The sequence below is a fragment of the Diadema setosum genome, chromosome 4 (genome assembly GCF_964275005.1).
Source record: "Diadema setosum chromosome 4, eeDiaSeto1, whole genome shotgun sequence".
Classification (NCBI taxonomy): Eukaryota; Metazoa; Echinodermata; class Echinoidea; order Diadematoida; family Diadematidae; genus Diadema; species Diadema setosum.
The window spans coordinates 4,303,089-4,319,084 of record NC_092688.1 but is presented as its reverse complement, the minus strand read 5'-3'; the positions used below and the strand labels follow the sequence as shown (position 1 = coordinate 4,319,084).

Sequence of the window (15,996 nt, the reverse complement as noted above, 5' to 3'; positions counted from 1 at the left end):
AGCTAAGCAGATTACCCAAATACTTTGCTAAGCAGATATGGTGACTATTTCTGGAACTTTTTTATCCCTGTTGTATAATGAAGACTGTACAAAGCTGGTTGAGCACAGGAAGAACAATTGGTGCTGTACAAATTTGATGAGGTAAGAATCTTGGTTGATGATAAACAAATATTAAAGAGCTTTACCCATCATGGTATTCCCTGCAATCATGATAATACTGGGGTCATCTGCCTTGATTCTCAGTAGCTCTGTGAGCGACGAAGCCAGGGTCCAGGTGAACCGACCTTTTGTGAAGGTTGCAGTTCTGTTATACTCATCGTAATCAGTCTGACAATACAAAGATGAAGAGGAAATATCAACAGATTGATAACTTGACCATGAACTGGGAATCTATCGCAAAAAAAAAAGAAAAGAAATAAATTGAATTTCAAAAAATAGCAGGATTGCTATTATCAGCTTTTTGCCTTTTCCCAAAAATTTGCCAAGTACACTCCTCTTGCATGGTCACACATAGGCATGTTTCTTTGGTAAAAAATCCTTGAAGAGACTGTTTGTTTCACTTGTAAAGTCACACCTACTATTGTAACTTAGATCTTATGACAAAGGATAACTGACTCTTGGTAAATACTGCAACTGTCATGCAGACTGAATCCCATTGTAGTGATTACTAATAAAATAGTAAAATATGATACGACAGTACACCACAAAAAAAGTCTCAAAATTATAAAATCAGAAGGCACAATTGCCCTCATGGGGAAATCAAGTTTGTATGAAATACGGTTACTATTTGCAGTTTGTTGAATAAATAATGGTTCATCACCATGATCATTTCATTTATTGTTATTATCATTATCATTATAATTGCTATTATCATACTCATTATCATCTATCAATGATAATATCATCGTTATCATGCTTCATTTTTCTTCTGCTAATTACAATCACTATAAATATTACTGTACTGTATGTTTTTTTTATCACTGATTATCATTATCATCATCGTCATCATCATCAAAATTATTATCATTTGCATCATGATTTCCTCTTGAAAAAAAAAAAAATAAATAAAAAAAATGTAGCATTTAATAGGAACTCAAAAGAATGGTCCCTTAGCCTGCCTGGAAGATGAAAAACAACACAAACAAAGAGTATCTAATACTGAAGTGCAGGACTTCCTTGTAGCCAGTAAACGTCAACACATACCTCTTGACCAATGAGATATGTAGACTTTCGTCAAGTCACTCTAAAATATAAGCTGTCAAACCAAATTGCGCGAAAGTGCAAACTACCCGAGGACTGAAATAGTTCAACTTAACCTGTTGAGGATGAGTCCTGAGTATACCCAGGCAAGCATCTATGGGAAATGCATGTTGCAGCAAAATCAAACTGTCCTCAACGGGTTAAAAACTAAACCATTATTGTCCTTTGTGCATTAACGGGCACAGACAATGGGATGCTTTCTTGGCTGATTCACACGGATGTCTTGACTGAGCAGCAATTACCTCAATCCCTTATTGACTGTAGTGTCACAACCGCTTTCCTGTTGAACTGAGGCATTGGTATGGCTGAGTGAGATGGCTGAATTTACATCACAGTGTAGATGCACAAGTTAACAGCGATGAACTGCATGTTTTCTTGGGAAGTTTAGATGAGGTAGCGAGATTTGTTTAAAGGGATGATATAGTATTGGTTGAGACCTTGCTGCAGGTTTCTAACTCTTTGGTAAGATAATGAGAAACCTCCTATGAAGTATGAAAGAGCAAGTTACCCCAAGAGAAATTCAATGTTTATTTGATGAAAATTGGGTTTGAAATGGCCGAGGTATCAAAAACAAAGGGATATTTATAAGGTGGGACCCACGTTTTAGTAGGATCACTTTGTTTTACCTTGCATTTTAATATCTCAGCCATTCCAAAACTGATTTAAATGCAGGGTGTATAAACTCACCAGTAATTCAGGGGGAAATATTGGTTCTTGAGTTGAGTCATAAGGCTGGAAATCAGTATTCTCTTCCTAAATACAAACAAAAGGAATACCAAAAAAAGAGAGAATACATTCAGGAAAAGGAAAAAAAAAATGACATCAAATACTGACAGGGCTTTGAACAGCTACTTACTACTGCAATTGTTTCGTGCTCATAGTGATAGTTATTTATGGTTGGAAACAAAATCTTTGTATGTAAGACGAATACAATGTTCATCATGTACAACAACAGAAATTAATCAAGAGAGATCAACTTGTTGCAGATATTTATCACGCAGAGGTGCTAGAGTCAAAGAGAGACATTGCATCATGAAACATTCAAAGATCAGAATGCAGATTACTTGAAATGCTGGTTCATAATCCCTGTTCAATGAAGAGGAAGTATTTTAAAACTGCATCACTACTGTCTGAATTAATGGATGGCTTACTGAATCGAAACCACGATGACATATCAAACCAGAACAACACATTCAAGCAATCATATATCTTTAGTTTCCTGAGAGAAGGACTGAAAGTGGATATGGGTCAGTTACACTGCTCAAAACCCTATCAAGTGACATACACGATGTATGTTGACAGTTCATACCATATTGCTGTCTTGTGCAGGTAATGTTGATTTGCAAGGCCCTCCTGTCACCTGGCAACAGTTTTCCTAAAAAAAAAAATATATATATATATATATATCAAAACAAAATAAAACATCAGCAGATGATAATAAAAAGAAATGATAGGTATGAACTATGCACCACAACCACACAATTTTTAAGTACCATCACATGCACATTTTATTTCAATACACTTTTTCATTTATCAGTTGATAGCTACATAAGAGTATAATTTCATAACACATTATACAATTCATCAATATTTAGTTTGCTATAACATATGACTTGTCGCCTGCAGCCTACAGACAGCCATTTCATTTTTTTTTTCTTTCCAACTGGCAAAGTGCAACCTGTTATTAGATAGGGGACACAAAAAAGCTCAAGCTACTGCAGAATATTGTCTAGAATTAACTCTTTATGTGCCATGGTGGAAACCCCCTGTGTGCCACGTTATTCTGAGACACGAAGGTAGTCATGCTTTGAGAAAGAATTCTGTTTTTCCAATTTGTATAACTTCTACAAATTTCTGTTAAGATGGGCGTAATAGTAGGCAAAGTTAAAGAGGAATGCCAAGCTTTCTTTCGATATAAATTGTATGCCGACTCTATTTTCAATTTTTTCTTTTAATGACCAGTTGCTACATTACTATAAAGGCATGACTTTTGCACATTAAACCGTGACAGAAACATAGAATGTACGAGCAAATCTAGTTGGGAACATCGCTTGATAGTCGATCACCACATAGAATGCAAGCTGTATATGAGAGGAACAAAAGCACAAGAAACGCTTTCATTGTGCCGCGGGATTAGCAGTAATTAGCGGTTTATCGATCGGTCTTGGCGGCTTTGTTTGTTGAGCAGAATATGCGAAGTTGGCACGCCGTCGACTGAGTCGGAGGTGCGAACATGGCACATAAAGAGTTAACACTTAGCTCTCACCCCACAGAATGACTTGAAGCCATCCAGGATGGCCCTGTAGCCAGTGCATCGACAGAGGTTCCCCTCGAGGTGGCGTAGGATGTCCTGGACACTGGGCGAGGGGTTACTTCGCAGCAGGGCGTACATGGACATCACCATACCGGGGCTGCAGAACCCACACTGAGAACCATGGCTCTTGGCCAACCTCTCCTGGCAATTTGATACATAGACAGTGTCTTTGTTTAGTAATTTATCTCCTTTCACAGTTGGCCCATTTTTGGGTGGGGCTGATGTGCTGATGCAAGCAGACTTAAGCTACTGAGGGTACATTTTAACTTTACTGCTTTACACAAGTCAGGTGTGTCAATATACATAATTTATTTTCTATCTGTAACATAAACAAATCCATTGCATCCATAGACAAGAAAGAGATGACATAGAAAATATCACACTACTTCCAATCCTTTCACTCTATGTAGACAGTTAACCCGTTGAGGACAAGTCCCGAGTATACTCAGGCAGATGTCTATGCGAAATGCGTGTTGTAGCAAAATCAGTCCGTCCTCAACGGGTTAAAGGTAGATTACGGATTGCTGTTTGCTCTCTTCCTGCCTGCATTCATATGCTCACCTGTACAGCGTGGAGTCTGGTCCGGGCACTGCCTATGCCCTCAATGGTGGTCACTGCCTTCCCATGGAGAAGGCAGATTGGGGTCAAGCAGGCCATGACTGATTTGTGCCTAGTACGAAGAAGTGTATAACATCCATGTACTATAATATCAATTCATCTTGTAAGAGACTTTATTGGGGAAATACAATATGGTGACATACACACTGTCAATACATAATTCCCACAAGTTATAGCTGTAATAAAGTACATACTGTACACATGTATTGATAGATTTATCAGGTTTTAAGTTCAACTGACTGATAAGAGTGTGACCCATCAGCAAAAAAGCATTAAACTAAAGTCTCTGCATGAGCTTTGATATTCTATTGGCATTCTTGCAATCCCCTCTCACTTCAGCCTTTCCAATGATAGACTTAGTTGTACACTTTACTAGTACTTCAGAAGAAGTAAGTCACTATAAATACACTGTAGGCGCGGTCACACTGGCAAAAGTTCGAGAAGTTTAAGATCGCGAAGTTTGGGCCATTGGTACGCGCGCAAGAAAGAGTGCGCCGTCCGATGGCCAGTGATGTGACGTAACAATGCACATCTGTACATGACAATGGCCTCGCACTTCGGATGGACCGCCCGCAAACAGATCGAGAAGTTTCACGAGAAGTTTCGCGGGAAGTTTGCGGTCACACTGGCAAGACGTCGAGATCTTAAACTTCGCGATCTTAAACTTCTCAATCTTTTGCCAGTCTGACTGCGCCTTATGAGCACAATTTTGAGAAATAAATTATAATGGCTTTCAAGTTTACATGCTGTCATGCATGAAGGGATCCTAACATGTGCAATCTTCACCTCTGAAATTCTTATTAAAAGAGTGGTAGTTCAGGTTATCATAGATCAAATTTTGAATAACATCAAATTTCTCAGTGTTCAGCCAACTGCCTATATTTTGCAGTTTAACATTTGTGCTTCCAGTTATGACTTTATCAGAGTAACATATGATGGGGCACACATGCTGTACAGCTGGAAAATGACTTGACAAGCTGCATCAGAGGAACATGCTGAAACACTTAAGTACCTGACTGCTCTTGTCTGGGGGTGTACATCCGAAACCATGACGGTGCATGCACCACATCCTCCCTCACTGCAACCCACCTTGGTTCCACATAACCGCACTGACAAATTGCAGTCAAGGAAAACAGCCACGACAGGATATGCTAAAGGTACAACTGCATACCAGGTGTGTTTACACTACATCACCATGAGTAAAGTTTATTCTCCAACCAAAATCCATGATACATTTAATTAGAGCCAGTCATAGCCTCCCCTAAGTCAAAAAGGGACTTGAAAATTTTGAGCACAAGTACCCTAATTTGGATGCAAAGACAAATATTTCAGTGTTTCAAATAGGACTCACAATAACATATACCGATATAAAATTGTTTGTTTGTTTACATGTAACTTGGCTGAATCTTCTTTGCAGTCTATGCAGTTGATCAATTCCTTCATGACAATAATATGCTGATGAAATGATATGAAGATATTATTCATTATACACTGTTAAAGATCAGTGTAGTTGGATGGGTCAATTCATCGTATGAACATTTTTCAACTTTTACAAAACAAGACACTGAAATTGACAAGACATTTTTGGACTCTTGTGTGTTTGTTGTTCTTGTCAATAATTTTACAAAAGGATACATTTCCCCCTCAGGTAAGTTGCCAGGTTCATCTGTGGATCTGCATCTTTTTCAACAATCTGCAACACAAGAATGCACATACAGTCTCATCATTACAAAATATGTCACTGGTAAATGACCCTGTAGTGCACTCGTTTGGCTACCAAAACAAGACCTTACTGGGAATGGAGACAACCAAGCCATGGTCACAGTTCTACTTTATCTGGCTTTTGATTAATATGCAGCATGAATGCATAGGCTCGAAAATATTTGTGACCGTGCATCACAAAACGAACAAAAAATTGCACCCCTTGATTTCACGCGAGGACTCAAAAAAAGGTGAAACGGGTCAACCAAGTCAATGCTTAGTTTTTCATATTTTCTTAAAGAGCTACCCTTCTTCTAACATTCTTATTTGGGATCACGAAATGAATGGGAAAGTGCATTTTCAGTAGTTTTTCTACAACCATTTTTTTTTTTTGTAGAGTACCGGTACTGAGATCAGGTACACGTATGTCTTAGAGGCCCCTTTTCTTTTCTTGATAACCCTTTGCACACTTTTCACTTTCAAGTCTGATAACATTTGAAGGGTAACGCTACTGCTTTGAAAGTTAGCATTAATCATGGACAGAATGTGTTACAGAGCATGCTCAATTTCAATTTTAATCTGTTAATCCCTTCATTGTTGTTGCTCCAGTGGTTTACATCCTGTTTTTTGTCCCATTCATCACACAGCTAGCACGGTTTGTTAAAGATAAAGCGCTTGAATAGACAGATAGACCCTGTACTTCAGAGCCTCTTTTCTTGGTTCACACTTTTCCAGAGTGTGCGCTTTCTTTCCAATATTTAGATAGGTTTATAGGAGAGTCCATTTGAATTGACTTAAAAAAAAAAATACATCATTTTAAAGCTTAAGAGTCTGCTCTTTCAGAATCTGTCCTTAACTAAAAATCCATGTCTGGTGACTTTTTGTTTGTTTTGTGATGCAGGGTCACATTTGAACTACATTAATTAGGTTTACATGTAGCTCCAGCTCTACATTCTGACCCAGTCAGGTACAAATATCCAAATCACTTTAAGTTATTATTTTATGCACAGCGTACACTTTTTTTTGAAACCATAAATTCTTCTTTTTTTTTTTAATTTGTAAATGATGAACAATTTAGTTAGATAATTACACTTCATGCTGGCCAGCTGTGGAACAAATAAAAGATTTAATGCAATAAACAGGTCTACACACTTTTATTTTCTACCTGGCCAGTAAGCAATTATCTATTTGGACTGAAGAGTGAAGAAATATTTATAGCTTTCAACTTAATTATGTTACATGTTACACATACAATTGTATGAGGGATTAAAATCAATACCCGTAGTTAAAAAAAAAAAAGAGAACTTGGAAAGACTGTGACTTAGGTGATCATTTGACAATAAATGCAAGGTTGACAGTATCTAATGTAGCTGGCTTTTTAATACCAAATAGGAAAATAATCTTGCTCTCCATTTTCTGGCCATGTCGGAACAGCTTTACATACATTCTCAACATAATAATGTAGAAGTCTCATAATATTAATAAAATATAAACATTAGTAGGGCATCTTTAAACCTACATGTATTACAGGACGACCCCTTTATTACCAAGATTGATTAGATCTAACGTTAGTATATTAAACACACCCCTGCCCTGGCCTTAGAGCTGAACTCCTTCCCCTCATCGAAGACACACTGTGCAAATAATGTCCCACTCCCAGGTGGTTGGTTTATCCCCCTAAGCTTATCATGAAAATGCAATGAACAGGAATTCTGCAGTAAAGTAAATGAAAGCAGAGTGTATTGCATCCTGCCGATCCCGGCGAGGTGGATGTCAGTCAGTCCCGATCCCGGATGCCATGGCATTAAACGAAGACTGTCCTCGCCGTGGTCGTGGCTATCCGCTCGATCGAGCGAATAGCACTGGTGCACCTCAGTATGTATACCGGACAGAATCTCAAATCTCGACGCACGGCGCCCGCCGGGGTATAACTGTGGTACCTATGAGCTGGACGATACGAGTACACGACGGTGTTCCAAGTAAAAATCTCGCCCTGTAACCAGTAATATTTTGAGGAAAAACAATTGCCCCCAAACGAACACACGCTTGCACCGTTGGTGTTAAGACGAAACTGTGAGTATATCGCACTTCTGTAATACGTAAAATCGGACTAAGGACATGCATACAAATTGATCTACGTGATCATAAACGGAAACTACATCCTACTAGTATGTTAGGTGTGAAATGCATTCGTACTGCACGGCCTATCTACAAACGTACAGTACAGTACTCGATCGAGTAGTTACGAGCACATCCCAATATCGAAATAGGAGCTAACGTTACACAGGGAAATTAATCCGAACCTCTACGTATTTTAATTACTAGCTAGTACCAGAAGTACCTTGCGTCCATTGCAGAAAAATTTCAGCTCGCATCCACCATATTCAGGCATCTCTGAGGTTGTTGGAAAATCCAGGACCGAAGCGATCGTCGCTTTTTATTGGGCGTACAGTGCTGACGACAACTGCCCGCTACACCTGATGTGGTGTGGTGGAGGCAGGCCGAGGCCGAGGGCTTCCGGTATCGAAGCGTCTGTACTGTGCGTCAACGTTAACTAGGGGTTAACTCCGTGTCTGTACTTGTATAACCAAGGAAGTTTTATACATGGAGTTCCAACTGGCTGTAATTTATTCAAACAGTTGTCAGATTTCTATTGATGTACAAAAGAATTCCACAGGTGCACTTGCGCCTTTGATGATCGATGTTCCAAGCCGCCGTCTTGCTGAGCTATCTGAAGATTCATTTTGAACGTTATCATAATGTTGGCCATATTTTGCTTATCTATTTATTAAATGAAATGAAATTTCACTTAATAATAAAGCATGTAAAACGAAAGTCAATTCCGTTCAGAAACTTGCACAAAAGTGTAAATCAGAGCTGTATCATGTGAAAATGTTTAAAACTGTACCATCCTGGAAAGCTGGTTTTATCACTTTTTGACTTTATTTCCCCAAATGAAACTAATATGTAATAATCTTCAAGTATAATTCTTTATTGATAGATATATCAGATTAGTGCCCGCGTATGCCCAGTCAAGTAATTTTCATATTCATTTCAGCATTTTTTCCTCAATTTCTGTTCGCGCATCCTCGTGTCTGTACCACCTAGCTTTTATAAGAAGGGATAGCGAAAATTAATTACCATCACAAAGACATCTCTTCCTTTGAAAGTGGCTGGCGATTATGCAATGAGACACGAGTCAATTGTCTTCGTATCGGCGCGGCAGCTCCTGTTTGGCACATGCTTCAAATATTTTTGAGCGGCGGCTTCGAACATAGATCAAAGGGAATAACTCTGTTGTTACTCCATCTCTTCAACCTCCTTGGTATAACAGCTTGCTCTCTGTGACTTCACCTGCGTGCCAGAGCGAGGTCATCCATATTATGGAAGTTGAAGAGCTCAGCTCGAGAGGCGTTCCCCTACCGAATGACCACCACCCCCCCCCCCCCTTAAACCTTGCCATAAGTTCAGTACATCCCCAATATTGCTGCCCGCTTTTGGAAAATGTGAACATTTCTGCTTGTCAAGTTCCAGATTCTGAGAGATCGTTACTCCTTTAGGGATGAAGATACAGTTAGGATAGTGACCCATCACGGACTTTTGGAAAGGGGCCAGCAAAATTTGCCCTCCTTGTCACAGTTCTTTTTTTTTCTTTTTTTTTCACTAGGGGTATCTCACTGAGCGGCGAACGCTTAGCGAATTTGGGATTTCGCCAGGGTTCGTAAAGGCTTGCAAAAGGTTCGTTAACAGTTGCAAGAAAGTTCGCAAACGGTTTTTATAGTCGCAAGCAGTTTTTCTTGTCGCAAAGAAATTTTGAACATCATGTTCAAAATTTCTTTGCGAATTCGTATTTTCGCTAACAGTTGCAAACATTCGCAAAACACTCGTAAGAATTCGCAAACAGTCGTAATACGGTGTCGCTAACATTTTTATTTGATTCGCCACTGCTAGCGAACAAAGTAACCATTTAATGGTTCCTATATAAAAGCTCCTGGTTGAAACAGGCAAGGTTCCACTGTAAGAAAGTTCTTGAAGCTCTTGACATCTCCATCATGCAATTGCTTCAAAGCTTTTCGTATCAGACCAAAGTCTGTCCTCTGAAACAACCACTCTCTGATCCAAACAGTCTTTCTTTTCTTCTTCCTTTCTTGTTTTTCTTCATCTTCTTTCTCTTAAGCTGCTCGATGGCTGTAGCAGCAGCTAGGCAAAGCAGCTCTTCAAGGATAGCAGCACGTTAGCCTCTTCTTGGCAGAAATTCATTTCCCTATTCTGGAAATTCATCTTGAACGGTGGTCACAAGAGATCTGAATGCAGTGGAAGTTTGTACACTGTTCGTTTATGGGTCTGACTAAAATCGCCTGGTACTTTTCCAGGTCCCAAGACATTTGCAAATTGTCGCAAATGATTTGCAAACAGTTGCTAATATTTGCAAAACTGTCGCTAACATTATGTAAAACTGTCGCTATAACATTTGCTAACAGTCGCTAATAGTCGCCACCTGTGTTCGCAAACACTTTCGCAAACATTCGCTCAAGTGTTGCTAATTGTCGCTATCCTTATAAACATCGCTAAAAGTCGCTAACTGTCGCTAATTGCAGAAGCGAACCTTGCTTTTTCGCAAACATTCGTCAGAAAAGTTGGCAAATCTAAAATTCGCTACGTTCGCAAACGTTCACCGCTCAGTGAGATACCAGCTAATTGCATAGTGCTTATTAATAGCGCATATCACTACCGTGGTGTCTCTATGCGCTTTAAGGGAGAGGGATGAAAGTAGAAAGAGGAAATGTAGTGTACCATGTACGTGTACATGTATGTACCATAAATGCAAAACCAAACTCATTCATAATACTTTTTGAACAGAAATGTACTGAGAGCAGTTTGAAATTATACCACTGTGGGAGCTTCTTTTATATAACACGGAACAGCGTTCCACAGTGTGGGAGCAGCACGAACAAAAGATCGCTCACCATAAAACTTTGTTGTGATAGCAGGACATTGGAGAAGATATTTCTGAGTTGATCTTAAATTACTTATGCAAGTGACGCAAGTGACGTAGGCCTACGTACGTGGTAGGGATCGCGGGTACAATTAAGCATGTCCTGCGAAAAGAAGACCAGCCCAGCATGCTTTGCAGCTAGGGTATAGGCTGTACCATAAGGGCATTCAGGAGAATTGGAACAACTAAGCACTAAGGAGCGCCACTATTAAAATACCCGTATTTCGTAAAATTCGAGACCCTATATCTGACATGTGTTACTGCATCTCCCCCCCCCCCCCACCCCCCCCCCCCCCCCCCGCCGCTACAACTTATCAGGATTTTCCCCGGGCCGCATTTAGCCCCCACAAAATCCGGACACTGGTACAGAATTGGTGACCAATGGAGGGGGGGGGGGGGGGGAGGCTCGGAATCACCCACTATTATATTCAGTCTTGACCCCCCCCCCCCCCCCCCCCATCTGAATATGTGTATAAGCTACGTTGGGGCCCAACGTACACGTTATTACACCTGGGAGGAAAACAATTTTCATCAGATTTTCACATACAACTTCTTGCACACTAGTCACTTAATTGTCATCCTATGTTTTCATGAAGGCAGAAAAGTTGTGAGATCTGCTTATAGTATAATCAAAACAATCAGAGGCGTATGTATAGTTCATACTAGGCCTTTAGTAGGCCCTAAATATTTGCAGATAATCAGGGGTATAAACAGTATAGGGTCTACATATCGACCCTAAAACTTTGTGTTACTGCCTCTGTTTTCCTTCACTGCTCGTAGTCGCGAGATGTATCATACAGCATGCTCACAGCATGCAGACCTCCTGGACCATGCCATGGAAGTCTGGACCATTCTTGCTGGCCGATCATCTACAGAGAAGTAATATTCTGAGCCAGTGTCAAACTAAAAGACCCAATTCCGACATGCACAGAATCAGGTTCAAAGATAAGCTTTTCAGGGTTAAGAAGTCACACATAACTTTAATCCTACAATATGTTTGAATACGCCATTCTCATAATCGGGGGACTGGATCCTTCTTACATCCATTGACTGATGCAGAACGTACAACACTCAGACATTTTCTGTGCATTTCATTTTATTACTGAATAGCATATCCTTATGAGCAATGAGCGACAGCTGATATCCTTTCTTCTGGAATGATTTCAGGGCTTCATCAGTGACTTTACTGTTGATAACACATGAGCATTAATCGCAAACTGTTATGATGCGCCTTAACATTTTTTTTTTTTTCTCAGTGCTGCAACTCATGCATCCGAGTTACTACAAAATATTTGAGAGAACCTGCATACATGTTTGTTTTGGTTTTGATTTCAAGTATCATTATCACTTCACACATCAAGGAAAAACGTACAGGGCTATCATATACCTTGAAGATACAATATTCGGAGGCTATGGATACGCTGGTAAATGGATATAAAGGCAATGTTAATAACCATGCATTTTTGGAACTATAGAAGTGAGATCGCAAGTATGTTAGTCGAGAGCAATGTCCATGAACAGGTGGTGATAAAATCTATCACAGGCACACATATCGCACGCATTAATTAACTCATCTCGAGTCTTGCTATACATTACGGCTACATAGGCCTACATAGGCACATGCAGTTGGGGACAAAAGGTGTACTACATCACTGTAGAAGGGAAATATTCATCAGATTTTCAGCAATTTCTTTTACCCAGTCCCTGTCAACTTACATGATGATAGACATGTTGCATATCATGCCTATGTGTGATAGCATGATCTATTAAAAACCCGAGACGTAATACTCTGTGCTTGTGTGGTCCATACAAACAGTGAGTATTTGCGGATGATAATGAGGGTCAAGAGTGTACGTATACCATAAAACTTTGTGCATTTTAATACTGCCTCTATTTTTTCTTGACTGCCCGTAATCGCGATAAGCTGGTGCATATATACGCGAACTATGACCCTGATCCCTGCAAAGGAAGAAGCTGTCACTAGCAAAGCATGTCAGCGCCGCCATCAGTGAATATTTTGCAGCCATCGTCGCGTCATCGGAAATCGGGTTCCTCTTTGGGAATTTCTTTTTCTTCTGTGTCAACCCTATTTGAATAGTGCGTTGTACTTGTTCCTTATCTTCCCGTGAGAAAAAAGAAAGAAGGAAACAACATGGGGAAAAGCAAAACGAAAAATAATGAAACGGGCGTGAGGATAAGCTCGCCGCTTTCTTTGGAAAAGGGCATCTGGCAGATTGCGGGTCAAGGAGTTTGTGAATGCGTCTGAAGTTATTCATTTTGTGGTCCTAATGAGGAATACTATTTTAACCCGTGAGATGAGTCGAACTTCGTTAAATCAGTTGATACAAAGTCTGAAATAAGAAATACGTCGTAGAATCGACGGCACTTTAATTTCAGGTATGATTCTTTCATTGGCTATTATATCGTATACTCGCCCCAACAACAGGGTTGGACAGTGCCTTCTGTATTCAGTTTCACGAAAAATTAAATGAGTCAAACGTTTCCAAATTATGTTGGAGTATCTATTAAGTGCTTTGGTCGATGAATTTCAAATAATCATGTGTTGCTTGAAGTTCAAATTGTGTAAAAAGCGTTTCGAGGATGGCTCCATTAGATGGCTCCTTCAAATTTACAAACAGGAGACCCAAGTGAAGATTGTGGTCGTATGATGTATCAAAATAAATGCTGGAGTGAAGAAAGGCAAAAGCTTGCTCGAGTGCCTTTAACATTAGGGTTTTTTTTTGTTTGTTTGTTTGTTTGTTTGTTTGTTTGTTTTTTTTTTGTTATGTGACAGAAATGAGTTTTGACATGTTTCAAGGGGATAGCACCGTATAGAAACTTGTGACGTTCATCATCATCTTCCGGAAAGGCGAAGTAAATGCTTTAATGAAACTTAGCAATTATCAGACGAGTACAGCTGTAGATAGCCATTTGACTGACGAGAATCAAGAATGTATTGTCGTTGTTAGATCTCTGTCTTCGGCAGCGCTCTAAAGTTGAAACTTTCATGTTCATGTTGTTAGAGTTAGTGGTGGCATTATGATATCGAGCGTGGCCGTTCTAGGCGTTGCAGTGCCTGATGACAAACCGCTGAGAGTTGTATTAATTCTCTAACACACTCCCTTCGTTACTTTGAGCAAGATAGGCCTTTTGTCATTATTGATATTCTTTTTTTACGCGTGTATTTTCTTCATAACCGCAAGACTGTGATTACTTTGTAATAAAGGTTCTTTATTTGCGTGACTGTGCATTCCAGGTGGGTAAATATCTCTCAGGAAGCTCCTGCAAAGTTTCCAAAGATGTCGGATAACGCAGAGATGACAATGGAAGAAGCTCTTTGGTTCATTAGTGACGTCTTGGATGTGACGTCACCGGAGAGTAGGCTCAAAGCCGATCGTCCAACTTTCCTCCAGGACCTGATAGACGCCTGGATACAACGTATACCTTTCCAGTCGGTCAGCGCGATCGCTGTGCCTCAGCATCAGCGGCACCTGCCTTCCTTTGAAGAGATAAAGAAAGACGTCTTCGCCAAAATAGGCGGACTCTGCTACGTCCATAATGTCTTCTTCTATGTTTTCATGCAAACCTTGGGATACAACGTGACCCTTGTTACATGTGACATCAGCTTTGCAGATAGCCACGTCATCATTATTGCACATAATCTCACTTCCGAGGGCAGTATGCACATGGTCGACGTCGGCAGCGGCTACCCGACGTTCACAGCCGTCCCGTGTGATTTCGAGCGCGAGTCTCCCGAGTACCACGATTCATTTCTCCGCTACAGGTTCGTCCGCGATGGGGACCTTATCATCCGCCAGCATCACGCCGACACCGACCCGAGGGCAGCCCTATGGCCGGACCGTGTCAAGGACGGCTGGTATTCTTTCATTTACATCCACTACAAAGAGCCAAAGAAAATATCCTACTTCGACGCCGTCATGACGCGGATTTACACCACCGTGCTGCCGTCACCTCCTTACCTATCAAGCCCCCGCTGCATGACATGGCCTAATTGCCGCCTAGTCTGCATCAAGGACGCCACCCTTCTGCAAGAGATCGAAAAGAGGCATGTTCAAAAGTCGTATTTCCGGTCTCCAGATGAAATCGTGACAGCATTTGCGAAACATTTTCCAGACTTTCCCGCCGATATGGTCAAGGCCACATGGGCCGATGACCACGTTAAATGTGACTTTACCAAAGAATAATAAGCAGCTCAGGTAGACAATTCAAAATAATAAAAATGATATGTAGGAGATGAACATTCCTGCTCATTCCAATACCTGTAACCTTGGCCAGTATGTGACAAAAGTCCCACGTCCAGTGACTTTTGATATGTTTTTTTTTTGTTTGTTTGTTTTGTTTTTTTGTTTTTTTTTATGTGAGCCCTTTCCATCTAAAATAATTGATCATCTTGATACAGCATGGGTAGTTATCGTGGTCAACAGATAGGTATCAACCAATCAACTGACCACATTTAAGTAATCCATGTTGTAACTGCAACTTTTATCTGTAGTTTATTATAGTTGTAAAACTTCTGGTCTGCAGTGCGTATTAACCACTCATCAAAACTTCTTCGTAATACTGATGGAAGCTTGTCATGTTGTCGTTGCGTTTGAACTCCAATCATTCCCCTATGTTAGGTGCGACGCAACATACGTATGTATGATTTAGGATTATAATAATATGTGACGAACTGATGTGTCTAAGCGCTTAGTGGTTATACGTAATTGAGCTGTCATGTATAATATGTCTAAATTTTTGTTGGGCTATAACTCTCGCTTTTGAGAGAAGGGCAACTCTGTGTCATCTGGTGTTATAGTCCTATTACAATTCAATAATTATTGTAAAGCTCTGCTTGTAGTTCTAGGTATAGGTTGTTAATACATTGTATCTGACAGTGTTGCTCAAAATATCTTACCTTTCATGGTGTGCTCGCATTCAGTACTGTGGCTACTAGTAGACGTAGTTACCAAGTCCGTCCACTGCTCATCCGATAAAAAAATAGATATGTAGTCCTATTATTACTCAGTATTCGCTAAAAATGTACCTTTCGCTGTCGAGCATGTCAGTGAGGCCGAGCAGTATTTGATAGGGTATTATTATGTCA

The 15,996-nt window shown here is 40.1% G+C and overlaps 2 protein-coding genes across 2 annotated transcripts in view; one reads left to right on the top strand and one right to left on the bottom strand.

Moving 5' to 3' along the window:
• LOC140226773 (xanthine dehydrogenase/oxidase-like) overlaps positions 1-8,319 on the bottom strand; it is a 53,181-nt gene extending 44,862 nt beyond the window's left edge. Inside the window, exons 1-8 of the mRNA XM_072307201.1 lie at positions 8,235-8,319; positions 5,828-5,885; positions 5,205-5,301; positions 4,136-4,244; positions 3,527-3,715; positions 2,570-2,635; positions 1,948-2,013; positions 186-327 (exon numbers count right to left, since the gene is read on the bottom strand). Coding sequence (XP_072163302.1) covers positions 186-327; positions 1,948-2,013; positions 2,570-2,635; positions 3,527-3,715; positions 4,136-4,244; positions 5,205-5,301; positions 5,828-5,885; positions 8,235-8,285 — 778 coding nt within the window. The 5' untranslated portion in view covers positions 8,286-8,319. The remainder of the gene's footprint in view (positions 1-185; positions 328-1,947; positions 2,014-2,569; positions 2,636-3,526; positions 3,716-4,135; positions 4,245-5,204; positions 5,302-5,827; positions 5,886-8,234) is intronic.
• Positions 7,859-15,100, top strand: LOC140226775 (uncharacterized). The gene is made up of 2 exons (XM_072307202.1): positions 7,859-7,966; positions 14,146-15,100. The coding sequence occupies exon 2, from the start codon at positions 14,189-14,191 to the stop codon at positions 15,092-15,094; it is 906 nt and encodes a 301-aa protein (XP_072163303.1). The 5' UTR covers positions 7,859-7,966; positions 14,146-14,188; the 3' UTR covers positions 15,095-15,100.
• Positions 15,101-15,996: the final 896 nt, after the last annotated feature.

Coding starts and splice junctions, on each gene's coding strand:
- LOC140226775 (XM_072307202.1), top strand. CDS start 14,189: ATGTCGGATAACGCAGAGATGACAATGGAAGAAGCTCTTTGGTTCATT.